Genomic DNA, 27,965 nt, shown 5'->3' on the forward strand with positions numbered 1-27,965 from the left:
GGAGGGATGGAGGGATTCCAACCATGATCCACAAAAACAGTAAATGCAAAACATCTCAACCTGGGGATCTGGGCTCTGCACTGCTGTTCCCAAGTGAAAGGGCCTGACTTGCCTAAGAGAAAGAGTGAGTACACCTGGGAGAAAGAGGGCTGGAGTACAGCCGGAGCAGCTGGGCTTCCTGGGGATCCCATCTCAGTGTTCTTAACCTACAGGACCTGCAGACACAGACTCTATGTATTCACTCAGATTTGCAGAAAACCAGGTTTGCTTGGCAGTGTGACAGCAGCTTCCCCAGCCTGGCTTGTGCCAGAGACACTGAGGCAGGACACACTGCAGCCTTGGGGAGCCAAGCCAGCACAGCTGCTGGGAAGTGTGTCCCTGATGTCCCAGCACAGGGCTGGGAGAACACCTGAGTCACCAGGAGTACCATGTTTGGATCAGGCCACTCTGCAGGAAGTCCTGGGGGCACAAGAGCTGGCCTGACCAGCTCTGCTGCAGGTGAGATTCAGTACCATCTACCCCAAAAGTCACGGAACACAGACCTCAAAAGTCATTCCACTACATCCCAACTGCCTCTTCAAATAAGCCACAGCACAGGTGCCTCCTCCACTCACTGGGCTGGCCCTCTTCCAGTGGCAGAAGGTCTCTAAGTCCAAGACAGTCTGAGGGAGAAACCCAAAAGGAAGCTACAGAGAAAGTTCTCCCAAGTTTCTCCCTTGTACCATACCAGCTGGGACCTTTTTATACAATCCCAGAGGACACTCCAAGGACCAGACCACTGTCTTGACCTATCAAGACAAATCAAGGAACTCGGCTATGTGGACATTAACGCAGACCCAAAGCACAACTTAAATCAGAGAGCTGGTCCCACCCCTCTCAGAGCAGAGCCAACATCAGCATCGCACCAGGTTGCTCAGGGCTTTGTCCCAGCACACGTAAGTGTCTTTGGGGCATGGTGTGTTTGTATGGAGTGTTCTAGACAGCATCACCACTCTGGGACTGAAACACATTCCCACACATGGGATGACATGTTCATTTTCAAAGGCCCTACTTTACCTACTTGCCTATTCTGAAATATTTGCTTATTCTGAAAGAACATTGCTGCAGTGAATTTATTTGTACATTATTTCTGAGCCCTATGATGCACCTTGCTCTTGCTTACACAAATTTGATCGTTTTAATTTCTCTATTTTAATTCCTTTCTCATATTTTAAAAATACTTATCTAAAAGGATAAAAAATATATGAAGAACATTAATGTAGAGAGCAAGGCAATATATGTCACCATTCAAATAAGAACATGTACCTAATTCACAAACATACAGTAAATTGTTTTGTGCTTTCCACCCTTTGAGATATAAAGTTTAATATCAATATGCAATTTTTACTGTGGCTGCTTTAATTTTCCCCAGATTTTTTTTCTTAAAAAAAATCATAGAATTATAGATAGAACACCTGAGCTGGAAAGGACCCAGAAGGATCATCAAGTCCAACCCCTGGCCCTGCACAGGACACCCCAACAATCCCACTCTGTGCCTGAGAGCTTTGTCCAAACGCTCCTGGAGCTCTGGCAGCCTCGGGGCCGTGCCCATTCCCTGGGGAGCCTGGGCAGTGCCCAGCACCCTCTGGGGGAAGAACCTTTCCCTGATCTCCAGCCTGACCCTGCCCTGGCCCAGCTCCAGCTGTTACACTGGGTCCTGTCCCTGCCACAGAGAGCAGAGATCGGAGCTGCCCCCCATGAGGAGCTGCAGCCCCCAGTGGGGTCTGACCTCAGGCTCCTTCAGGCTGAACAGACCAAGTGCCCTCAGCCCCTCCTCGTGTGGCCCCTCCAGACCCTTCCCTATTCCTGTGTCCCTTCTTATATTGCGGTGCCCAAAACTGCCACCCAGACTTGAGGTGAGGCTGCACCCATACAGGTGGGGGGGGGGAGCCACCGATTGTTCCACACAGGCCTTTGATACTCCCAGGGATTTCATCTGTAGCCTTGGAAAATCAGCACCAGGTGGATACAGAGGCTGACTGAGCATGTCTGTTGGAAAATGAGGAGCACAGGGAGGAGAGCACTGGGCAGGCATATGCTGACTCTTTCCTCCGTTCCTCCAGGCTGTATCTCTCATGCACTGAGAGTCTGCTTTGACACTCTGGTCACACATCCCTCCTGACTTCAAGCTCCCAGAGGACCAGATGATGATGCAGTCTGACACACATACTGGTACCTGCCTCCAGCGCAATAATTTCTGCTTGAGTTGGGTCTAGAGAACGAGGTGCTGCTGACTTAAAAATCCCCCGTGGCAGAGCATCTGCCAGCTCTGAAGGCAGAGATAAACTGCCCTCCTTGCAGAACACTGAATTCCCATCTCCAGCTGCTGGATCTTGCCAATCATTTGCTTGTTTAGCATGGCTGAGGTCAAATGAATCCTCCAAACTCTCATTCCATGTACAGTCTCCAAACAGACTGACCCCGGTTCTAGAAGGAGGAAGTTTATGAATTAATGATCAGCCTCCAGGCCAGGATAGTATCTCAACCTCAATGTACAGATTTCTTAAGTCATAATCTGTTCTACATTTAGCTGGGAATTTATCTCAGGTTGCTGACAATGACTCTATACCTGACTATATGTATGGATTTAGGTTTTAAAATTCATCCCCAGGCAGGATTGAAAGCAAGCTCGAGGGCAGGGGGGAGCGGAGGCGGCTCAGGGCTGTCAGCTGCAGGCGATCTGCCGGAGATGTTGAGTTGTGTGTGTGGGAAGAACTCAAAAATAGTATTCATTTAAAAATCCTGGGATTCTAAAGCAGTCTCCTGGTGCCTGGCTCTCAGCTTGGCTCCCGCAGCCCTGGCAGAGCCAGGTCCAGGGGCTCTCCCGGCAGGAGCCACGCCAGGGGAGAGGAGGCAGCTCACGGCCTGTGCTCTGTGAAGGCTCTGCCTGCCGGAGCACTGCAGCAGGGAACCGGCAATCATGGAATCACAGAATCATTAAGGTCGAAAAAGCTCTCTAAGATCATTGAGTGCAACCGTTCCCCCGGAACTGCCATGTTCACCACTAACCCATGTCCCCTGGTGCCACATCCACACATATTTTGAACACTTCCAGGGATGGTGACTCCACCACTGCCCTGGCTGGCTGTGCCAGGGCCTGACCACCCCTTCAGGGAAGAAATTTTCCCCAATATCCAACCTGAGCCTCCCCTGAACAACTTGAGGCCGTTCCCTTTCATCCCGTCCCGTCCCCCGGAGCAGAGCCCGACCCCCCCGGCTGCCCCCTCCTGTCAGGGAGTTGTGCAGAGCCACAAGGTCCCCCCTGATCCCCCTTTGCTCCAGGCTGAGCCCCTTTCCCAGCTCCCTCAGCCGCTCCCGGGGCTCCAGACCCTTCCCCCGCCCCTCAGGGTCCCTTGTCCCGCGGGAGCCGCTGGGGGGCGCTGTGGGGCCCGCCCCGGGCTCGTTGCTCGGCAACCGCCCGGCACCCAGGGGCGGGGCGCTCTGCGCGCGGCGCGGCGCGATGACGGAATCAGAGCGCGCGGCGCGGGGAGAGGGAAGGGCGGGGGAGGCGAGGTGTGCGGGCCGGGACCTCTCCCCGCGGCGGTGAGTGCGGCCGGGCCGGGCCGGGCAGGGCAGCTCCGGGCCGGGTCGGGCGGGGCCGGACGGGCCCGGGCGGGGCGGCCCCGGCCTGCCCCGGGCGGGTGTCGCCGGGGCGGCCGCGCCGCGGGGTCGCGGTGGGCGGGGGCGCCGGGCGGGGCGGGCGCTGAGGGCGGGCGGGCGGGGCGGCGCGGCGGCAGCGCCCCCTGTCGGCGGCGGGCGCCGTGCCATGTGGCCGTGCTGGCTGTGCCCGCAGGTGCCGCGCGCCATGGCCCCCCCCAAGGACATCATGACCAACTCCCACGCCAAGTCCATCCTCAACGCCATGAACGCCCTGCGTAAGAGCAACACGCTCTGCGACGTCACCCTCCGCGTGGAACACAAGGACTTCCCGGCCCACCGCATCGTCCTGGCCGCCTGCAGCGACTACTTCTGCGCCATGTTCACCAGCGAGGTCGGTGCTGCCGCCGGCCCTGGGTGCTCCGTGGGTGGAGGAGGCAGGGGCGCCCAGTGCCTGGGCTGCTCTCTGTTGAGCTGCTCAGCAGCTGGGCCAGGATCCCCCCGTGAGGGCCCAGGATCCCCTTGTGGTGATCCTGGAGTCCGCTGGATACTCCCCATGGTTGCTCAGGATGCCCCCGTTGTGGTTCTTGATCCTTTCATGGTGGCTCTGGGTTCCTCAGGAACCCCCCGTGGTGGCCGTGGATTTCTCTGTGGTGGCCCTTGGTGTCTCTGGATTTCCCCACGGTGGCCCTCGGTTTCCCTATGGGCTCCAGGTCCCCCCGTGGTGGCCCTGGATCTCTCTGAATCCCCCCATGCTGGCCCTGGAGCCCTCTGGATTCTGTCCTGCTGGCCCTGGAGCAGTTCGAGGTGATTCTGTGCCTTCTTATGGTGGCCCCAGAGCCCTTTATCATGACCTGGTGGGGAGTTAGAGGTTGTGGCAGGGACTGTGATCTTGATTCATGGTCTGCTGCGACCACCCTGTGCCCAGTGAGCTGCCGGGCTGAGCTGCCAAACCGGAGAGTTCTGATGCATTTACTTATTTTTCTACCGGTGATTTGTGATTTCTGTGGTTCTGGGCATCTTTCCTGCCCTGGTGCCGAGCTGGGGAGTCTGGGCAGCCCTTTCTGTGCAATGGAGGGTGTCTGATGCGTGCTCCAGGCTCCTCTTGGCATTGGCTGAGAGCTGGTGTGTGCTGGGTTGTGCTGATCTCCTGCCATGGGGGTGTCACTGGGGCTGGGGTGACTCTGAGCCCCGGGTGCTGCACTCAGCACATCTCACCTGTGAGCACCTTGGCTCTCAACCCTGACTGTGAGACTTGCAGTACCTATGTGCTGTTTCCCTGAGTCACTGACAGGCACTGTTTGAGCTAGAACTGGCACTCGCTGTTAAACGTCAGATGCTTTGCCTGGCTTTGTCTTTTATAAGTTTGAGTCAATCTTTGCAGCTTTTTCTTACAGAAGATGCTTTCCTTATCCTACCGCCTTCCCCATTAGCAGGGAGAAACATTATTAAGTAGCTCACAGGTCCTAAAGCCCTCCCTGCTAGCCCAAGAGTCATTGCAGCAGAGAATGATTTTGTTCTTTGTTTTACCGAGGCATGAAGGCTGTGGCAGAGCTCTCTGTGTGCCCACTGCGCTCAGTGCTGTCGGGGCAGCAGGTGTCTCCGTTTTTACAGTCCTGTGCAAAGAAACCAAAATGAGGAATGTGTGGCCTGACCACAGACCAATATATTTTTTTTGTCCATATCTTCATGAAATTTGTAAATTCATCAGGTTTATGCTCTTTCTCTGCATGAAGGAAATGTAATTAAATGAAGAAAATGCACAAAGCAGATTAGTCCCTGGAGGCTGAAGTTTTCTGTTCTCCAGTAGCTCCAGGTGCTCACCAGTACAGCAGAGTGTCTCTGCTTCTCTGGGTTTGCCTCCACGTTCCTGTCGGTGCTTTTGACTTCTGGACTTTGTGCAGAGATCCAGTCATTCCGTGTGCTCCAGAACGTTCTTTGTGGCTGCTAACAAAGGCTGGGGGTTGGTGTGCTTTGAGTCTGAGCTGAGGTGTCTCTTGCTTCATTACACTCATGTTAACTGTAATATCATAGTGACCTTCATTCAGATATGTAAGTCTTCCTAGGAAATTAAATTCTCCCTGGGAGAACACCTGTGCCCAGTGGGCAGAATTGCTTGCTCTCTCGCACTCCCACACTGCCTCTGCTTTAAGGGGTTTGCTTCTTTTGCTTAGTCTTTCTTCCAAACTTGTTCCTTTGTTATGGAAACCCTAAGTGACCAACCTGCCAAGGGGCACACAATTACGGAGTGTTTGTGGGAGAACTTCCTTCCAGGAAGGGGCAGCTCGGTAAGCCTCAGAGTGGACCTGCTTCCTGTGTGTGTCAGCGACAAGTGTGTCGGGGCCTGTGATGGGACAGTGCTTGGACACTCTCCAGGCTCTTGTGGGTGCAGGGTTTGGCCAGGCTGGGACTCCAGGGAGCTCATTGTGTGTGTGGTGTCATGGACAGACAGGCCCTGCCAGGGCTTCCTCCACACTCCATCGCTTGCCTCTGGCAAGTCTGGGGGCTGCTTGGCTGCTCTAATGTGCCAGACCCGGCTGCACAAGGCTTTGTTCAGAACTGATCCTGGGGTTAGCCCATGGCATTCCTGGTCTTCTATCCTGGGGTTGTGTCACAGTATTCTTGGTGTCACATCTGTGCATGGCCAGTACAACACTGAGACTGTCAGCAGATACTGTTGTCATAAAGAACTGCCTTTGCCTCTCTGTGTCTCAAGTTTCCTTCCTTCTCTTACTTCTGACTTTAACATTTTAAAAAGTTCTCAGTCTGGCTTAGTATTAATTTCTTCCCATTTTCTGTTCCCATTTTACAGAATGAGGAGAAGCCACTGATCACCTGATGAACCCCAGGCTTTTTACAACACTTTCCTTTGCCCCTGTGCTGAGCAGTGTGGGAGAACTGAAAGACCATCAGTTTTACCTACAGGGTTGTTCCTTGTAGTGAAAATTGCAGAGCAGTTTTATCTCCCTTGGATCTCGGTTGTGCACTGATATTTTTCTCTGTTTGGCCAAGTTAACATAAGTTAGGATCTTTTAAGAGCTGATCATTGGCTCCACCTCAGAAAGAAACTATTCTGTCTTCTCTTGGAGGCTGTGTTCTAGAAACTGAAGGGTTCTTTTCCCCCCGGCATGGAGAAATATTCTGAAAGCAGCTGGTGTTTCCAGGTGCTTACATGGTCAACTTGTCAACTTCACTGTGCTGTGATTGCCCTCCAGAGTACAGTGAGCCACACATTAGCACTGTCATGCCAGCATTTCTCTTCCCCTGTGAGAAGAAATTGGGGTTTATTCCAGTGTACTTTTGTGTGTCTGCATTAGTAAAGACAAAAACAAGAAGTAGCCTTGGGTAAGAAAGGGGTTGCAAAATTTTAGACCCATTCTCCTGCAGGGTGAGTTGCATGATTGTCATGGTTTAGCCCCAGGCAGCAGCCAAGCCCCTCACAGCCCCGTGCTTGCTCCCCCACCAGCAGGATCAGGGAGGGAGTCAGAAGGGTAAAAGCCGGAAAATTTGTGGGTTGGGACAAAGACAGTTTAATATGGAAAGCAAAAGCCACACGTGCAAACAAAGCAAACCCAGGAATTCACTCCCTGTTTCCCATGGGCAGGCAGGTGTTCAGCCATCCCCTGGAAAGCAGGGTTCCGTGACAGTGACTTGGGAAGACAAACACCATCACTCCAAACATCCCTCCCCCTTCTTTCTTCTGCCCTCTACTTTATACACTGAGCATGGTGTCATACAGTCTGAAATATGCCTTTGATCACTTTGGGTCATCTGTCCCAGCTGTATCTCCTCCCAACTTCCCGTGCACCCCCAGCCCCCTCGCCAGCCTGGCAATATGAAAAGCAGAAAAGGCCTTGGCTCTGTGTGACCACTGCTCAGCAATAACAAAAACATGTCCATTATTGTCCCTACATTCAGCACAAATCCAAAACACAGCCCCATGCCAGCCACTGGGAAGGAAATTAACTCTACCCCAGCCAAACCCAGCACAATGATTGATGGATGGAATGGAAGAAGCAACATTGTGTTTCACAAAAGAGCTGTAACCTGCAGCCCCTGCCTTAAGGCTTTCAGCAGCTTGGGCATCTTGAGGTAAAACTCCTGAGGCCTCAAAGTGACTCTCTTCAGTTGTTTTCCTGGATGCTGCAGTTGATTTTGGGATTTCTACTGCTGCAGACTATTTATGACGTTAGAAATGTGCTTGTGTGAGGGAGTATCAATCCCTGGCTACTACACTCCCTTCAGGGAGAGTGAGCAGAGCTCTGATACTAAACAACAAAGTGGGAAACCGATCTGAAATTCTGACAGCAGAGATGGAGAGCTGTGTCTGATGCCACTGAACAACCACAAAAGGAAACACTGAACACCTTGGAGAGGAAAGCTTCCTGCCCTTTGTGTTGGTTAGCATTGTATGATCATCATTTTGCATTCTGAGTCCAAATACATGCCAGTATGGATGAACGAGGGACTGTCTGTGTCTCAACAGCCCAGCACTGAGCACTGCAGACAGTTCTCCAGTGCTACACACACAGGCTGGAGCTCAGCTCAGAGTCCTCATGAGTCTGAAAGGCTGAGAGAATTGGGATTGTTGAGTCTGGAGAAAGCTCTGGGGTGACCTAATTGTGGCCTTTCAGTACGTGAAGGGAACCAACAAGAAAGATGGAGAGAGACTTTTCACTGGAGTTAACAGGAGAAAGGGGAATGGCTTTGAACTGACAGAGAGGGTCCATGGAAGGTCCCTTCCAACCAAGACCATTCCATGATTCTGTGTTCAGAATCAAGTTGTCTCCACACTGAGATCCTTCTTTAAGGTATGATGTTAGGATTCCAATTCTGCATCACATATGTAGGTGAAGTTATGTGAAATACTTCCTTCCTTCCATCCTTCCGTCCTTCTATCCTTCTATCCTTCCATCCTTCCTGGCATCCTTAGCATGTGAGTAAACTGAGCAAAATAACAAGCAAGTAGTGGAGTGTAGCAGAAATACAAGGGAAGCAGGAATTAATCATCTCTGTGGTATTAATGTTGTCCCCATGGTTTGTGTTATGGTCAGCAGTATAGAGTATGTGCATGGCTGATGATTGAATATTGATTGTGCATCAGGAGCTTCTTTACCAGCTCCAGGCTGATGTGTGAAGAACTGATGTTTACAGCTGCCAGGAGGTCAACAGAAGTTTGTAACGTCTTTGATCCTAAATATGTATGGTCTATGTCTCCATTTGCTTACTGGAATCATCTGAAAGTCTTGTCTGATCAGTTCTGACCTTTGGTGACATCTGTGTCCTTTGTTTGTGGTACAAACAGCTTAGTCTTGTTCCAGGAATGTTTTGTCTGGCCCAAGGCAGGAACTGGTTTTAGCTTCTGAATGCAATGCCTGGCCTGTCACACAGCAGGTCAGACAAGGTAATTTGCTGTTCCTTCCCGACTTTGGAAGCCATAAAGGTTGTTCACTGAGTCAACAGATTTGAAAGGCCTCTTCCTTCAAATTCCTTCGAGGTTCACCATTACCTCCTGTGCTTCTCTACTGCAAGTGTATCTCTGCATCATAGACATGGCTCAGTCCTGGCAGACATCTCTGCCGTGTCGTGGAGTGCCTCTGCAGGAGCAGCTTCCACTGCTCATATTTTCTCTACTCCTGTATCACCTCCATTTTCCCCAGCTGTGGCAGATTCCAAGCTCAGTGATGGTGCTTTGGCCATGCTTTCTGCTCCCTGAGCCTCTGCCCAACTGGCTGTACCAACGTGGGGCCCATTCTTGGCAAGAGAAGCCACGGGCTTTTGTCTGCATTGTGCTTGCACTGGTGCTGACTGCTCCAGAAGTCAGGGGCTGGTTTTGCATCGTGCCACAGGGAGATCATTATCTCCTGAGGTGCAGCCATGCTGCTGAGCTGGCAGCAATGTGCAGGGTGTGATTAGTGAATCCACCAGCCAGTGCATTGGTCAGGAATCATCGGATGCTCTGCCAGCAGCTCTGTGCTGGGGGCACTGAACCACGAAGCTGATGCTTTGTGAAATATAATCTGTTTTGTGCAAATTTGATGGATTCACAGAATTTGCTGTTCCCAAAGATTGACCGTTAGGAGGATAATGTTCCTTGGAAAAAATAATTATTCCAAAATTAATCACAGAGGTGATAAAATAGTTAGGGGACAAAGTCTGGATTGTGTATGTGCCATCACTGCACAAACTGTCTTTTAACTTCATTTCATTTTAGGAATGAAGTTCACCATAAGCTTGAAAAATTGAATCAGGAAATTGACGAGTTGAGAAAGCTTTTTCTTTGGATTGGTTTTAGAGTGGAGTGGTGAAAATGTCCAGGTGTTGGAAAGGAAAATTACTTGTCAGTAGAATTGACTTGTTCAGGTTTAGGGCTTGACATGCCATGGGGAAGTTACCAAAGCTCAGGCAGAAGGATGTCCTACTGATAGAGGGCACAGAGATGCCAAATTTCTGGGCCACAGAGACACTTGGCATAACTCCCAAAATAAGGAAGAAGTTGATAAAGCCAGCTCAGCAGCTGTGCTGAATCAGCTCTGAACGGGTAGAAGGTAATTCCAGCAGAGGCACGTTGCGACCACTGACTCACAGCCACCTACTGCAGAAGTCCCCTGACCCAGAGGAAGAGAAAGATTGAGCATGGGACTCATTAGCGTAAGAAGCAAGGAAATCATAAACCAATAGAAGATAGAAGGCTAATTAATGAGAGAGCTAGGTAACTTGTAGCCAATGAACATTAATGCCTTTGTTTGCTAAAATGAATATAAAGTGAACAGTTTTGCTGGTCATGTGCTGGCTTTGGGGACTGGCCTCCAGCCCCCCCTCTCTGTGCTGAACTGAAATGAATCAAATACCTGGACTCTGGGTGTGGATTGGCCTCTTTCACGCCAGCTGAAAGAACCTAGTTTGGGCCAACACTTAGGTGGGGACTCCATGTGAACTGCAGCATGTCACACACATCCAGCTCAGGGAGGAATTCCCTTGGAGTAAAGCTTGGAGTACTGCATGGAGGAGAGTGTTTAGTTGTCTTGCACAGGTGACACACGTAATCTCTGCTGACTCAGATCTCAGCTCACGGGTTTTACTGTGCAGTGTGACTGTCCTTTTGATCCATAAAAAACTTTTGTCTCTTTCTCATCCTGTAAGTGAATTTTGTAGAGAAATTCCCTCCTTCCCCATATCCTTTCAGTGAGCGCCAGAATAGAAAGGACAAATCTCTGTTGAAGCCTCTGACAGATCTTGTTTTCAAACCTGCTGAGTGTTGTGGGCTTTTTGCTCACATTAATGAAAAATAAAGCTGCGTCTCTCTTTTAATTTACAGCTCTCAGAGAAAGATAAACCCTGTGTGGATATCCAGGGCCTGACGGCCTCCACCATGGAAATCCTGCTGGACTTTGTATATACAGAAACTGTGCATGTGACAGTAGAAAACGTCCAAGAATTGCTGCCAGCAGCATGTCTGCTTCAACTGAAAGGTAATTCAAGGATTAGCACAAATTGCACCGTTGCTGCTGTTTAGAGATTTGATTTGTTTGACCCTCTGTGCATGGAAGAGAGATTGGGGGAGGAATTATATTTGTAAGTAGTTATATCAAACTTCTGTTTTCTTATGCGCTGTGGTCTCATTGGTAGAGGAACGGATTTGGGTGCAAAAAAAATGGTAAAACAGGTTCCATGCTTTGGGCTACTGTACTTCTGCAGGAGTATTCCCAAGAGGAATTGTGAGCTGTATAGCACATAAATGTTACTGCTCAGTTATATTACTCTAATAAGCAAATCCTGGATGTATTTGACCTGCCATCACAGTATGTCTGGGTCGGTAACAGGCTGGTTGTTGTCACTGCACATGCACCTATGGAGCTACCCCGGACAATTATCCCAAATCGCAGACAACTTTACCCTAAAGTTATCACAGACCTAGGAATCTGGTATGTATCCACTAGCAGACACATTAGTGGTTTATAATCCATGAAGCTGAGTACAACTCACATTGGAGTCTTCCTAGTATCAGATTGATGTAATTTTTTGATTGGAATAGAACAGCCGGAGCTCAAACCAGCCCAAACACGTGGCCTGGCTGCTCCAAGTGTCTTCACAGTCTCCAAAGCAATACATGCATGTGTGTGTTTCTGTAGTACTTTTACTTGTTATTTAAATTGGATTTTCATTATTGCTTAGAACTTCTTTTTTGACGCCCTTGCCAAAGCAGTGGATTGATAGTAAGCATGCAGTGCTCATTCACCCCTCCAATTTTCCGTAGGTGTGAAACAAGCTTGCTGTGAGTTTCTAGAAAGCCAGCTGGATCCATCAAATTGTTTGGGCATTCGGGATTTTGCTGAGACACACAATTGTGTGGATCTAATGCAAGCTGCAGAGGTCTTCAGCCAGAAACATTTTCCAGAGGTGGTTCAGCATGAAGAGTTTATCCTCTTAAATCAAGAAGAGGTTGAAAAGCTCATCAAGTGTGATGAAATTCAGGTAAAACCTGAAAAGTACCATTACTGTGCAAAGCATTGAAATAAAACATTGAAACCAGTCAGTAATTAGTCCATACTCCTGGGGTGGACTTCTCACACAGTTTCTGAATTTGAAATTTATTTTCAAGAAGCGTCTAATTAATTTTTTTTGCTAGTTTGTAATCTGAATTTTATCAATAACATGTAGCTTCTCTCTAAGAATTTGTTGTCACACAAGTGGTTCTTGCAAGTTAATCACAGTAAGTTAGTTCCCTCTGCAAAGTTGCTGGCCCTTCATTCCCTCCTTTCCCTGGAGAAGACAAGTTGTCTCAATGCCTACATTTCAGAAATACCCCCAAGCTTTAACTTCTGTTTGCCTGCTGATCAGCAGCACAAGGAATCCCCAGGATGGTGCGGGGTGGTCTGACTCTGCAGGGATTACAGGGAGACTTAGTTCCCTGATGGTGAGTTTCTGGAGGATGTGCTATGTGACTGGAACATGTCAAATACATTTTTCCACCTTTTCTATGAACCAGTTGAACATTCCCTGGTAATGAGGAGAGAGTTTGATTACTTATTGACATGGATTTTGTCAAGAGCTAATGTTCACTGCAGTTGAAAGCAATCACTACTCAGAGTTCAGGGGAACAGGAATGCTTGGAAGCAAACCAATGTATGGGATATCTTTGGTAGGATTCCTGAAAAGCCAGTACAGGGGTAGCCAGAGGAGAATTGTTGCTGTATTACTTGAAAGTGGTCTTCAGCCACGGCAACATCCTCTTGTTAATGAGGCTGCTTGAGAAAGAGCGTGTGAGACAGTGGTGAAGGACCCTGCTCCAGCCGGGATCCACAGTGGAAAAGGCTGAGTGTGTTTGGTGTTTGTGCTGTGAGGGGCTGAGCCTCCTGTGGGTTGTGATGATACTGAGAGCTGCTTCTGGGCTGGGAGCAGGAAATAATGAGGAACTTCAGAATGACCCAGCCAAGCTTCTCGGATGATCCGCTCAGGCGAAGCGACATTCCTTGTGGATTGGAAGGGCTGGTTCAGACCTTGCAGCAGGCAGTGTGTTGTGCACGCACTGTCGTACCTTAAGAATATGTGACAAGTAGGGCAAGGGAGGTAATTCTCCCCCTCTTCTCTGTCCTTGTGAGATCTCACCTGGAACGCTGTGTCCAGGTCAGGGGTTCTCAGCACAAGAAAGACGCGGACCTGTTAGAGCAGCTCCAGAGGAGGTGACAGAGCTGCTCTGAGGGCTGGAGCCCCTCTGCTCTGGGGCCAGGCTGGGAGAGCTGGGGGGATTGACCTGGAGAAGAGACGGCTCCAGGGAGAGCTTATAAAGGCCCTTATAAAAAAGAGGAAGAGTGACTTTTTACATGGGCAGAGAGTGATAGGACAAGGGATAACAGTTTTAAAGAGGAGATACTTAGATTTGATGTTGGGAAGAAATTCTTCCCTGTGAGGGTGCTGAGGACCTGGCCCAGGTTGCCCAGAGGAGCTGTGGCTGCCCCACTCCTGGAAGTGTCCAAGGTCAGGTTGGATGGGGCTTGGAGCAACCTGGTCTGGTGGAAGGTGTCCCTGCCCATGGCAGGGGGTGGAATGGGATGGGCTTTAAGGTCCCTTCCAACCCAAACCAGTCTGGGATAAGGAGCAGGTCTCTCTCCTGCTGTGCCAGCACAGAGGTGCTGTGTGGAATCAAGAGTGTGCTCACAGAACACCCTCAGAAAATCTCTGGGCTGCTCAAGAAGTGCAATTACAGGTCCTCACTGTGATCCTGCATTAAATGTTACTCATCATTTATCAGGAAACATAAATGAGTTAATGAACAATAAAGGTGTTAAATATATCTGAGGACATTCCGTTCAGGAGGGAATAAATCAACGCAGGATTATTGCGTTTAAAGAGGAGGTGGGGAAATTGGAAACAGTACAGTAATCTGCTCTCCTTTTGTGAGCTCTAATTGTCCTTTCCCTGCAATTCTAAGAGAAAGAGGCCATTCCAAATTACACTGTAACAAATATAAAACAATGGCTTAGAAGAATGCCTAACATAATTAACCTCTGGGGCTCCCTGCTTCAAAACATTCTGCCTGACAGCTTCAAACTGGACTTCAGAGGGGACCAGTCGTAGGCTGGTGGGAAGGCTCAGTCCTTTCATCACAGGCTCTTCTTTTATCTTCATGTTTAGTCTCAGTTAACAACTTTGCGATAATAAATTTGTACCTGATTTCCCTTTATGTTGGATGATCTGCTAGATGTGTAAAAAGAAAACAAAGTCTAAGTAATATATAATTGAGATTTTTACAATTCTTTTGCTTTTGGTAATCATAGCTGTCCAAAGCACCTGAGGTTCTCTAACAGTATCAAATTTGGATGGTTTAGTTAGTGTAATCTCTGGAAGTGGTGTAAGCACCAGCATGTGCCACTCCTAAATGGAGACCGGAGATGGAGAAATAAATTAGTAATAAAATAAACAGTAGAAATAAACAGTAACATTCATGCCCCAGGGCTCTCCACTCTGAAATCCTTTGTAGTTTTTAAAAGGTGGATTGAAATAAAAAGATACCTTAAATGTACCTGCTCTGGCTGGATTGTCCGAGGGGCAGCGCGTGGGCACGGCGCTGCCGGGGCCTAAGCCAGACACTTCGCTGTGCAAAGGAAACATGATTCTGATCACCTCTATGATGGCACTTTGAATTTTGCAGGACCACAGCTCCTGCTCCACAGAGAACTGGGGGAGCTGTCCTGTGAGTTCCCACTGGTCAGTGGATGGAGCTGCCAGCTCTGGGCTCTGATCCGCACGGTAGCGCTCACTGCTCTGGGACTTGGACTGCCATTGTTGATCTCAGCTGCAGGGGAAAAACAAATGCAGGTGTAAGGAAAAGGAAGTGAGGGAATTTAACTGTGCTTATGGGGATTTCCCTAAGAGACTCGTAGCTAAGTGTCCTGCTCCCTTGCTCGCTGTGAAGCAGTGCCAACAGCCTGCACGTTGTGTGCTCCATGGCAGTAGCTCCAATGTTATCCTGTCATCCTATCAGGATGTGCCTCCTCTTTGCAGGTGGACTCTGAGGAGCCGGTGTTCGAGGCGGTTATCAACTGGGTGAAGCACTCGAAGAAGGAGCGTGAGGCGTCGCTGCCGGAGCTGCTGCAGTACGTGCGGATGCCGCTGCTCACCCCCCGCTACATCACTGACGTCATCGACACCGAGGTACAGCGCTGGCGGCCGCTGCGTGCTCCTGGCTGGGCTCTGCTGTCGGACAGAACGTATTCAAAGCTCTCCTCTGCTGCTCCTGTTTGATGGTGACCCTGTGGAGCTGTCCCTGCTCAGCCGCAGTGCCGCCGTCACACTGAGCAGTGGTGTGCTGTGCCAGCAGTCACAGCATCCCGCTCTGCAGCCACAGGGTGCCCTCTCCAGGGCCGTTAGTCAGCTGTCTCTGCACCTTTCTGTTGTCATCTGTTACAGTCTCCAACAAGTGCTTTCTGCCATCATTCCTAAGCGCTGACAGGTCCCCTTCCCCAGGCTGAAGATTGCTGGCATTGATCTCAGGGAGGTCATGGCTCCTCAGAGGGTGTCTGAGGGCCAGATGGCCAGCAAGTACCTCTGAGTGAGAAAGACAGGAGCTGTGTGGGCCCAGGACCAATACACAGCCAAGAGCCATGGCTAACACTGCTGCTTTGTATTCTGAGATGCTGCAGAGGCAACCCAAAATGGGGACGATGAAAAGAGACAATTAAGCTTTTCAGTGCAAGTTTAATTCCAGACAGGAAATGATGCTGATCCCAGGCAAGATTTCAAAGGAAGGCCCAGAGAAGGTCAAACCAGCCTTCAGGTTAGATGGTGATAGGACGTACTCAAGGGTTACTAGCCCTTGCCACCTGACAGGTGCTGACTGGTGAATGACAGACGTTTCTCTACGTCAGGAAAAGGCTGGTTTAGCAACAGTCATCTCGGATATCATAGATGATGGATGTTAGTAAATCAGGACAACCTAATGGGCTGTTGTGTTAGGCTGTGCCAGAGCTAAAGGGTGTTCAGTCAGATTGTCATGGTCCACTTCAAACTGAAATTGAAGCTAATGGAAAAGGGACTGGTACCAAAACAAATAGATCTGTTCCAAATCCAGCCTGAGACAGAGCGTGTACAGCCCTCGGCTCTCAGAGTGACCGTGCAGGGTGACCTGTCCAGTCTGGCAGTGCCACACACTGGTGGCACATCCTCAGCTTGGGGTGGTGTGGAGAGTGGAGCGTTGGCCCCATGTGGCTGCCTGACACAGATACCAGGAACCTGTAAAAGTAAATCTGAACTTACTGAAGCAGCGTGTACACCAAACACCCAAGGGGAAATGAGCGCTGAGCTGAAGGGAGGTTGGTCTGGGCCCTCGGCTAGGGGAGGGAATTACAGTGGCATTGTGCAAGGAGATGAAGCTGTCCTTGGGTGCCCCTCACACTTCAGTGCTTCTGTTGCCTCTTCACAACTCCCATGTCCCATGTGCACAGGGATCAGGGCAACAGATCAGCTGAACAGCTTCATTGGGCTGTGCTCCCCACCTCTTCTCCAGCGGCAGGTGCAGGACGAGTTATGTGGGGCAGATCAAGTGTGGTTTCACTGCCAGTTCCCTTTCCTAGTCATACTTCTGCTGGCTTAAATGGAGTAGAAGTGACTTTTCCTTAGTGTTCCAATGCAGCCATTTTCCTTAAGGAACCTTCAGTGCCAGTCTGTGAGAATGGAGCCGTATCTTCTCAGCTGCAATCTGGTCTTCAGTTGCCTTTGCATTTCTCTGCATGCCGTGTCTCCACCAGGACACTGCAGCCTGCACACAAGTCCTTTACATGCTGTCTGAGCTGATGAGCGTTGGCTTTAGGACAGTTCTTCTGAGGTTTCTTAAAATACCCTGCATGTACCAGTGACTCATGTTTCTCCCCAGCCTTTTATACGCTGCAGCCTGCAGTGCAGAGACCTTGTAGACGAAGCCAAGAAATTCCACCTTCGGCCCGAGCTCCGGAGCCAGATGCAAGGACCCAGGACACGAGCACGTCTGGGTGAGCAGCAGGGGAAAGGACACAGAGGGGCCGGGGCACTGGCAGGTGGTGTGTCAGGCACCTTGTCTATTGCCTTGTAATTGTGTTGATGTTCTTCACAGCAGTAGCTTTTGTCATCCCATGGTCCCCAGTGGGACAGAGAGGGGACTGGAGCAAAGGAGAGAGTGCCTCTTTTACAGAGCATGTTTGCTTAGTGCCAGTGTGGGGACCAGTTGATTGCTTTTAATCCCAGGCTCCTGCTGTGGCCTTAAAACCAGTTTCCTGAGTTGCTGGTGCCTGCAGATACATTTGTCCCAGCATGCAGCTGTCCAAGAACTGTGGGAAGAGTTTCTTCCTGTCTGAAGAGGCAGGTATCAGAGTCCAAAATGGAGCTGTGAGGTGAGTGACAGCTGCCTTACAGTGACAGCAAGTTTCCACAGCTAATTGAACGGGGGAATGTGCAAGGAGGGAGATGGAGATGTCCCTCTTCCCCTTCAGAGGTGCTTTTGTTTTTCTCCCTAGCCTTGTTAAGGTAAATCAATGATGATATCTTCCTTTATTTCAGTAACTCCTACCAAGCACGGTCATGAATTGTTCGGAAAAGGCTTGTCTTAGGGCTGTGAGCACTCAAGAGCAACATAAATGTAGGAATGACCTACAGAAGAAGGAAAAGTATTTTACTGGCTTCTTCTGTCAGACTGACTGTGCCGTGCCTGTATCCTGGTGCACTCCCAGGGCACTGCCATCAGTGCCAGCATGGACCACTGTCCCTGCAAGGAATCCTCCTTGTGTGTTCTCCAGTGCTGCTGCAGGTGTGGTGGAGAGAGACCCCAAAATCCCCTCATGGCCCATTTCAGGGGACAGAAAGCAGTTTAACCACAAAAAGAGGAGGGCAGATTAGGGTTGTCAGAGACACACTGATCAAACTCTTCTGGCCTGAAGGGAATGTTATTCTGCTCCTGCATAGTCCAGGCCTCAGCACATTTTGTGGGAATTCCTATGCCAGTTTCAAAGACCTGCACTTCAGCTCAGCCTGTCATTGGCATCAGCCTTCCAGTATCTGAAGGGGCCTACAAGGAAGCCAGAGAGGGACTTGTCATCACAAACTGTAGCAATGGGACAATGGGGAATGGTTTCACACGGGAAATTTAGGGAAGAAATCCTTCCCTGTGAGGGTGGGAAGGCCCTGGCACAGGTTGCCCAGAACAGCTGTGGCTGCCCCATCCCTGGAAGTGTCCAAGCCCAGGCTGGACAGGGCCTGGAGCAACCTGGGATAGTGGAAGCTGTCTCTGAACATGGCAGGGGGTGGAGTGAGATGAGCTTTAAGGTCCCTTCCAACCCAAACCATTTTGTGATTCTATGATTTTAGAAAAACACATTTCATTTTATTCTTAGTTGAAATACTTCACCTGATAAAAAAGACATTAAAAAACTGTTTTATTGTGTAATTGTATGGGTTAAAACTGCACATTATTGCTGAGGTTCACCCTTTGGATTCAGCCCTAGCTCTTTTAATTGATTCCACACCATCTGATATCAGCAATGTGTCACTTTTAAACTGTTATCAAGTCGTGTATTAACTTTGCATGTGAGAACTGAAGTGATTGTACTTTTAGCTATCTTACTGGAAAGGAGGCTTTCCAAGATGTTGGAGCTCTTGTGAATCCTTCCCAGTTATTTTTTATATTATTCTTCATCTGAGGTGGCAGCTTTTCTGCTTTGTGGCAGACAAGGCCTTGTTAAATGTTTGTTGCTTGGTGTTCAGTCCTTCTGCAATGAAAAGCTGGATGGTCCTAAATTCTAGTGATAAACTCCCTGTTCCAGAAAGGGCCCAAGGAGTCCAGGGGATGCTGAGCTGTTCTAAACCTGAGACAGAAGCCTGCTTCCAGGCAGTGATTACAGGGGAAGTTACAATTCTCCAGGTCACAGCTGTTATTTAACAGTCATGGAGGAAATAAAAATTCAGAGACCATCTCAGAGAAAAAAAAAGTAATGGGAAGGCAATTTTGAAATGAAATACACAAGATTTAAGAGACAATTCCTGGGAAAATATTTAATTCATTTTCCAAGCTTTAGACAGCCTGACTTGTTTCTCAGTTACGTGGTATATAAAGTCCCCTAAATCAGGTCTGGATGTCATTTGCTACCAAGAGGAGACCTTGTGTTGTGAGGAGGCAGCAGGGATTCTCCTCCAGATTCTGTGGGGTGGTGAGAGGTTTGGGAAAAACAGTGGAAGGGATACAAAAGGAGATATAAAGGAGCGAACCTCAGCACCTGTCTGAGGCAGCTTGTCTGGTGTTAGGAGAAACAGCCCTCCAGCAGCAAGCTCCTAACACCTCAGTCAGTTGTCTGCCACATGCTCTGAAGAGTTTCTCCTTTCTCTTCCTTGCTGAGCACAGAGGGAGTGGGAGTGCCTGAGCCAGGTTAGGTCCCTTCCCCAGAGCCAAGACGAAAATAGGGATTTAGAGGCAGCTTTGCACCAGGGAAGGCTCAGAGTTTCTTCAGGTTGTTCCCCTGAGGTGACCCTTTGGTTGTGAAGGGATTGACTTGGCTTTGCTGTCCCTCTGTGCCTCAGGAGCTAACGAAGTGCTGCTCGTGATCGGCGGCTTTGGCAGCCAGCAGTCCCCCATTGATGTGGTGGAGAAGTACGACCCCAAGACCCAGGAGTGGAGTTTCCTGCCGGTAAGGGACTGGCTCTGACCACCACTGGGCTGACCAGGCTGTGAGCAAACACTGATCCTGCAGCACCAGCTGGATAACAGTCTCCTTGGGCTGTCCTGTGCAATCTGCTGAGGATTTCTGAGAGAAATTCTTCAGATATTTACATGGTGAATGCTGAAACCACTTCAGTTTGCAGAGTGACGGAGGGAGAGGGGGTTGTTGTCATAGACCTGATCAGCTGAGCCTGCAGAGACCCACATCTTGGTTGTGGGAGTGAGAACTATCATGTTTCTTAGAGAAGGGGTGTTAAGTTTTAAGGTTAGTGATGATAATTGGAATGTCAATAGGAACAGTGTAATCAGTGCAGTCTTCAGGCTGCTGCATGATCCCACTGCTTGCAGTGTTTTGGAGCATTACGGGAAGAGAGAATTCCTGCACTGAGGAGTATTTCTACCCAAATTAAAATCACCTTTATCTGTGTGAAATGGTGGAGAACTGCCTCTTTAATATCACTGGTCAGGGCAGACTCAGTATCACCTGATGTTCCAAAATTCTGATCTTTCTTGGAGGCTAAAAGCTTCATCAAATATTCAGAGTCCCCACTTTCTCCCATTACCACTGTCTGCAGGAGCCAGTGGGAGGCTAACAAAACATACCAAATGCATCAAAGATGATGCAGCAGCACAGGATAAATACATTTAATGCGAAATACTTGAGTGCAGAGAGACATGGTCCTGAGAAGAGAGCATGGCAGGGAGAGGCAGACACAGTCACTCAGGCTGTGTCCTTTAAATCCATTGTGCTGCCTGCTCTGGGACAGTGGGCCATTTCCCAAAGGAGCAGCAGCAGAGGGTGGAAGAGCAGTGGTTGGTCTCCATGCCCAGTGTTGTTTCTCTCTTTGACCTTCGTGTTGCTTCGCTGTCTCAGAGCATCACGCGGAAGCGGCGATACGTGGCCACGGTGTCCCTCCATGACCGCATCTATGTCATCGGGGGCTACGACGGGCGCTCCCGCCTCAGCTCCGTGGAGTGCCTGGATTACACATCGGATGAGGATGGCATCTGGTACTCCGTGGCTCCCATGAACGTGCGGCGAGGGCTGGCGGGAGCCACAACCCTTGGAGGTACGTCCTGGTCACTGCCAGGGCAGAGCATCTCTGGCCTGAGATGCCCTGAGCTGGTATGTGAAGAGTGGGCTGGCTCTGGGGAAGGAGGGGAGCCTGAGATTCTGCCTTCTCATCACTGGGATGCAGAAATGGAAAACTTGCCCACATATCCTGAGAGGAGCTCTGCCTCCGCTGCATTCCTGCAACACATATCTGTGAACTGGGGGAAAGGGGCTCTGTGAGAGATTATGGAGTGGGAAGCTCTGAGGGTGGTGACAGTGTTGGGCAACACTGAGCACAGGACACTAAGTACAGCTGTGACCATCCAGCACTGGAGAGACTGGAACGTGTGCAGGGAAGGAGTGGGGACTTTGGGGAGGTACTGACGTGAGGCTCGTCATGGGAAGGGTTTGGGTTTGGGCATGGCAGTGTTTTGGTGGTACTGCAGCATGAAAAAAATAGCTGGATGTGCATGTTCTCTTTCATCCATCAGCAGGAAGCAGATTTAAAGGCCAGATGGGACTTGTGTTTTTCTGTTGGGCCTGTGAGCCAGGCTGAGGAGCCTGGGTTCATCTTGGCTCCCAGTGTGCCAAGGTCTGTTTTCTGTGGTTTGCAGTCCATGTTGTAGCTTTGCTCTGTGTGTGAGGGCCCCCATGCTCCATGTGCATGGTTGACTTGCTGGGTCCCACTCTGTCATTGCAGACATGATCTATGTTTCGGGTGGGTTCGATGGAAGCCGCCGTCACACCAGCATGGAGCGCTACGACCCCAACATCGACCAGTGGAGTATGCTGGGAGACATGCAGACAGCACGGGAGGGAGCGGGGCTCGTGGTCGCCAATGGAGTCATCTACTGCCTCGGTGGGTACCTCAGCACCTCTGGGAGTTGTGCAAAGCCTGCCCTTTTACACAAGTGACCATTCAGGTGTCACATCCATGTTAGAAGAGGTTTAACCTCCCAGGGCACTCCCGGCTGTGTCGGTGAGTGCTGCCTGACCTCACTGTTCCCATCACAGTGGCTTGAAGTGCAGCTGCCGTGTCACTGCAGGAGATGCTGCACGCTGCAAATTACACACAGTTTACACACCCTGCGATTGAGGGATGGCTGAAGTGTGGAGGATAAGCAGTGCCAGCTGAAGCTTTGTGTGGCCTGGGCAGTGTCTAAATGCCCAGAGATGAAGCAGGTAGCCATGGGACAGAGGGTGCACCTGCACCACACAAAGCAATGGTGGCTGTAGTGCTCCAGAAATGTATCCTGAGCTGTCTGTTCTCCAGCTTCTTCCTGTAGCACTCAGTTTCAGAGCACCGCACCAGCTGTGAGTACAGTGAGATTTCCAGAGGACAAAGCACTCTGAAGCTTGTTCTGTGGGTCACCTTCTGGGCCCCAGCAAAGGCAGGCCCAGCATTGCACCCACATCTGTTGCAGTCCTGTTCCTGGGGAGTCACAGATCTTAGGCACTTGTTTCATAGAACCACTGAGTGAGTGGTTTGGGTTGGAATGGACCTTAATCTCATTCCACCCCCTGCCATGGGCAGGGACACCTTCCACTAGCCCAGGTTGCTCCAAGCCCTGCCCAACCTGGCCTCAAACCTGGCCATAATCCAACCTGGTTTATGGGTTTCACTTTCCCCTCCCAAATTCCTCTTCCTCATGCTGTCCCCAGGATGGATGGCAGCACACTGCTCCTTTGCTGGGGCTGCACAGAGATTTTTTAGTATTCTCTTGAGAGATCCCCAGCCTACACTGCTCAGCCTCGTGCAGCTGTGGCTGCAGCACAGACCTGAGCGCAGACCTGGGAGCGGCACATCTGCGGGGCTGCACCAGCAGTGGCCTCAGCGTGCTCAGAGGCAGCTCCATGGGGCTGGCCTGCTTTGGGGAAGTGATGCTGTCCCACATGGCCCAGTGCAGTGTTGGGGCAGAGCTGGCTCTGGGCTGGCTGCAGGATCCTCCGTCCTGCCCGGGTGGGCTGCGCTGATGGCAGTGCCACGCTGTGCTCGGGGCCCACCAGGCGTGTTACTGCTCTCTACGCAGAAAACATTCTCCCCAAATCAGCCCCGTGGTTTGCTCCTGTGTTTTGTTTCAGGAGGCTACGATGGGCTGAACATCCTGAATTCTGTCGAGAGATATGACCCCCACACTGGACACTGGACAAATGTCACTCCAATGGCCACCAAGCGCTCAGGTAAGAGCCCACAGTGCCTTGAAGTCAGTGTGTTTCCTGCTGCACTGAGGGAGCAGTCACTGCTGGTGTGTTCTGCTGCCCTGGAGGGTGCTCTGGCCTCCATGGGTGGTTTGGCTTTGAGAAGGGATGATTTTACAGCACACTGGCTTGAATTCCCAAGAGAAATACTAATTTTCACATGCCTGCTGTCTCCATCCCACGCCAAGGTGTGTATAGAGGAATGTAGTGGTGGGGGTTTAGGTTACAGGGAGGGAGAGGAAATGCTGTGTGACTTCCAAAACTGGGAACAGTGCTTGGCGTGGAAAAGAGCTCACAAGGCACAAACTGACCATAGTACTGGGTCAATGCTTGTCAGCTGCACGGGACATGGTGACGGCAGGCGTGCCCTGCCAGGCTGCTCCTTCACCTGAGCCCTGCTCCAGGGCAGCAGGAGCACAGAGAGCAGCACTGCCAGAGCAGTGTCGTCCTGCAATGGGGTTCCACAAATGGTGCAGTCACACATTATTATCCCCCACCAACTCTTCACTTGTCTCTCTGCCTGGAGTTCTATCCAAGCTTTAAGTGGGCAGTTGTATCTAGGACAAGAACACAGTTTAAATCCTGCTTTTGGAGTATCTTTCTGTTTAGGCTCTCCTTCATTTCTCAGACGAGTTGCCATGGGGCTCCTGTAGCTCTTGTGTGCCCAGGTGTGTTGATCTCCTGCTCTTGCTGTGTGCCTCAGGCCTCCTGCCCTGAGCTCCAGGCCATGCTGATGAGCTGCCCTGGCCCTGCCTGTGTGTGCACGGGCAGGTTGCTCAGGGCCTTCACACCTGTGTGGCTCCCAGTGCTTAGAGTTACGTTCTTAGACCCTCTTGCACATCCCTTTTGAAGTTACTTTTTCTCTGCTTCTTTCAATAACTGCCCCTCACAGTCACCCTGGGCAGCACTGCTCCATGTGATTCCTGTGCAGTGTTCCTGGTTAGGGCCAAGTGCTGGGTACTCAATAAAACTGGGCTCTGTTCCAAAAACATTTCAGCTTTCTTGTGCCTGCAGTGGCATTCACCAAAACCCCGATCTTTAAATATTTATTCCTGTGACAGGGATATTCCTGTTAAGTGTGGGTTTGTCTGCCAAGAATGGATTTGATTTAGGAGTTGGGCACTTTCCACATCCAGGAAGACCCTACATATAAAAAAACAGGATAAATCTGCAAGTTTTTCCAAGTCAGAGGCACCATGTGAGACCAATCCACAAATCTCTAGGAAGCTTGAGGGTCAGATGAGTCTGCTTTGAGCACCAGAGAAGATTGGCTTTGGACAAGACCAAAAGCAGAGTTCAAGGGAAAAGCCTTCCACAACAGGCATTTCCCAGGTCTGTGCTCCCCACAGGAGCTGGGGACTTTAGTAGCAGTGCCTTGGCTGCAGCATGAGCTCCTTGGTGCCACAAGCAAGCAGCAACATGGTGAGACTCCTGACCCCAGCACTGGCTCAGCTGGTGTCTTCCTTGCAACTGTGACCTGGAGTACCAAGATCTGAAACATGGGTGTGCCCAAGGGCCTTTTTTTGCCCAAGTTTTTTGCTGCCACTCTGGTACTAACACCCCTAACTAGTCATAGCTTAGGTACTTGCAGCCTTCATCCTGGTGTCAGTTAAGTCTGTCCTGGTGACCTTGGGCCCTGTAGGACTTCTTTGGCCTCCAAAGAAGACTTATCCACATGCAGGTCTTTGAATTCCAGGACCAGGACTAAAAGTAATCTTGGCGTTATTCACAGAGATCATTTCCTCCTTGTTTCTTTCCACCTCCTAGGACAGATTCTGGAGGGAGGCTACCCCTCAACGACCTTGGCCATATTGCATTGCTGGACCTGATTTCCCTGATTAGGCCTTGGTTTGGTCTCTTCAGCCAAAGCTCCTGGAGAGCCCACTGGGCCAGCCTGGCCATTCCCAGCTGTTCGGGTGCTCTCAGCAAGGACAGACAGGGAAAGCGAGGATGCGTTCAGTGGAACAGAAAGTCTCATACCCTGTTTGTAAAGAAACAGATCCATGCCCTACAACTGCAGGGTAGCTGGCTCGTTTCCTTCAGGGTATTCATTAGTGCAGTAGTTCATGTTGGTGGTGACAGCCTGACAGAGCTGACTGTGTCCCCAGGTGCAGGAGCCCCCAAGGCCACCAAGTGCATGGTAGTGTCACAGTGTCCTCCAGTGCTGTACCTGAGGGGGCTGCCAAGGAGGAGCCAAGGCTGGCAGGGGGTTATTTGCTGCTGGTTTCATAAATTCCCAGTTGGACCAGCATATTATTGTCTGCTGCACTGTGAGAACAGCTGTTCAGGCAGATGCTCCAGCCACCTCTGCCTCTGCAACAGTGTAGAAACCAGTTTTCATTTCCCTGTCTTCCAGAGAAGTAATGTCAGGGAAATCCCTCCTCCAGCTCTGTTATGGAGCAGTGTACAGCTACTCTCCAGGCTACAGCCAGGAGCTGGGTGACACCAGGGAGTCAGAAACACCAGAGGAGCTTGTCTCTGTACTGACAGTCCCTGCCAGCTGCCTGCCAGCAGAGCGGGCCTGGTGCTGCTCTGCTCTCCCACCTGTGGTCAGGTGTCAGCCCAGGTAAACCTCTCGTGCTGCTGTGCTGCCTGGGCCCCCCATGGCACAGAGTCAGCAGTGTTTAGTAGAGTGACGTTTTCATGTATCATATTGGAGACAACAACAACAGAAGCCGCAGTTACCAGCTCTTAAAAAATGTCCTGTGAAGAGGGAGGAACTGACCTGTTCAGCCTTGTACCAGCGAGCCCCGTGCTGCCGGTGTCACTCATGGGTGTGACTGTGCCACCTTCTCTCCACAGGGGCTGGCGTGGCTCTGCTCAATGACCACATTTACGTGGTGGGTGGGTTCGATGGCACGGCGCACCTCTCCTCGGTGGAAGCCTACAACATCCGCACCGACTCCTGGACCACGGTGACGAGCATGACCACGCCCCGCTGCTACGTGGGGGCCACGGTGCTGCGGGGCCGGCTCTACGCCATCGCCGGGTAAGCCCACGGGGTCCTGCAGCCCTGGGTGCTGAACAAGTGACCTGAGGGGACACAGCTGCTGCCCCTTCCACGGGGCCTCTCCTCTATGAGAGGAGACACCCACAGGGTCAGCGTGCCCAACCAAAACGGGCAGCACAAAGGTCCAGGGCCCAGGCAGGCAGGAGAGAGGCAGCAGACAGCAATGGCAGCTTGATGCAGGGGTTATAATTTGGGCTATTCCTGCTGTTTGCAGCTGCCCAGCCTCCCAGGAAGAGCTCTGAATGCCTCAGCCCCTTCCTCCAGCACCGTCCTTCATTTGTAACTTTCTGTCCCGGCAGATACGATGGCAACTCACTGCTGAGCAGCATCGAGTGCTACGATCCCATCATTGACAGCTGGGAAGTGGTCACCTCCCTGGGGATGCAGCGCTGCGACGCGGGAGTCTGCGTCCTGCGGGAGAAGTGATCAGGAGGGAGCTCACAAAGAAAAACATTCTAAAAAGTCTCAGCTGGAGGAAGAGTCCCAAATGATTTGCAGTGACTGTTCTTGAGAGTTGTGGATGCTGTGGGAATAGGCACCAGAACAGCAGCTTTCTGTGCTGCTTGTGACTAGAGCATGTGCATAACTGTGTGATCTCAGCAGTCATTTGAAATCAGGGGCTCTGTGGGAAGCTGGAGGAAGGGGGTGAATGGGTCAGGAGAAGCTGCACTCTCTGCTGTTCCTGTGGCTCAGTCTGTGGGCAGAGCAGAGTTGCCCCAGCCTGGTCTCAGCCAGCCTGGTGACCCCTCCCAAGGACATGTACATACCACTGGGTCACCTCTTCAGCCACCGCAGGACCCCGCGGGTCCTCAGGTCGCTCTCAGCCATGTGGATGTGTGAGGGTGAATCCAGCTGCTCTTATGTTCCAGCTTCAAATCATCGTGTACATACTGAATGTTCAAACGTGCTCCTTGAGCGCGCGTGGGTGCAGAGCTGGGTTGGGTGAGCGTGTGTGAGGGGGGCCTGCACTGTCACTGCGTCTGCAGGGTCCTCGCAGGGCTGCACACAAACGGAGTCGCAGGTTAAAGCTGTCAACTACTGAGACAGAGCCTGAGGCCACAGGGGCAGAGGGCAGGGGAGGAGCTCGTTGCCGCCACAGAAGCATCTGCAGCGTTCCTGCTCTTGATCAGGTGCTCAGCAGGGTTCATCACATCGTGTGTCCTCAAAAAGCTTGACAGCTCCAGCTGCAAACGATGTGTGGCACCAGGAGCTTGGCTGTGCTTCGGCCGTGCCTGTGCCCCACCCTGTGAGGAGGTCACCTGAGCTGAGGCCAGGAGAGTAGGGACACAGTGGCTGCTGCCCACCAGGGTCCTGCTGGTGAGTCACTGGGGTTTGTCCCCAGACAGACCTGGCAGGGGGACCCAAGGCAGCCTTTCACTCAAGTTCTTTGTGTTGGTTTTCCTTTTATCTAGGGTTTTTCTGCTTCCAGGGCTGTTCCGGAGTGACATCCAGGATTCCGTTTTGCCCTTTGTTCTCAGCTGTTTATTCCCCTGTCTCATAACTCCACATCCCATGACACTTGCTATCCCTGGCCTGCCCCACGAGCTCAGGTGAGGCTCCATCAGTGGCTCACACCAGCTCACGGAGCACTCCCTGCTCAGCATGTCCTGCCTCGCTGCATTCCTGGGAGCACGGGCTCCCCTCTGCCATCAGCTCAGCCCCACAGTGCCTGGGCTCCATGTAGTGCTGCTCGTTGAGCTTCCTGCTGACTCCTTGCTTGGGGACAGGGTGGGATCAGGGACATGGTAGCATGACCTAATTATGCACTTTCAGCCAATGCTCTGACCTTCTGCGTTTGTTTCTATCACACAAGTGTTCTGTGGTTTTGTTTCCTATGTTTATTTTTTAATGAAAGTATAAAGAATAAAATATTTCCTGAGCCAGTG

General features: G+C 50.9%; 1 protein-coding gene across 1 annotated transcript; it reads left to right on the forward strand.

Moving 5' to 3' along the window:
• Positions 1-3,499: 3,499 nt before the first annotated feature.
• On the forward strand, positions 3,500-27,965 carry KLHL12 (kelch like family member 12). The gene is given in 13 exon segments (XM_039565352.1): positions 3,500-3,536; positions 3,539-3,582; positions 3,833-4,030; positions 10,955-11,108; positions 11,894-12,111; positions 15,142-15,291; positions 17,009-17,123; positions 19,678-19,784; positions 20,691-20,886; positions 21,571-21,729; positions 22,953-23,051; positions 25,872-26,058; positions 26,379-27,965. Coding segments are annotated over 13 exon segments (1,791 nt in total). The 3' UTR covers positions 26,506-27,965.

The sequence above is a fragment of the Corvus cornix genome, chromosome 26 (assembly GCF_000738735.6).
Source record: "Corvus cornix cornix isolate S_Up_H32 chromosome 26, ASM73873v5, whole genome shotgun sequence".
Lineage (NCBI taxonomy): Eukaryota > Metazoa > Chordata > Aves > Passeriformes > Corvidae > Corvus > Corvus cornix.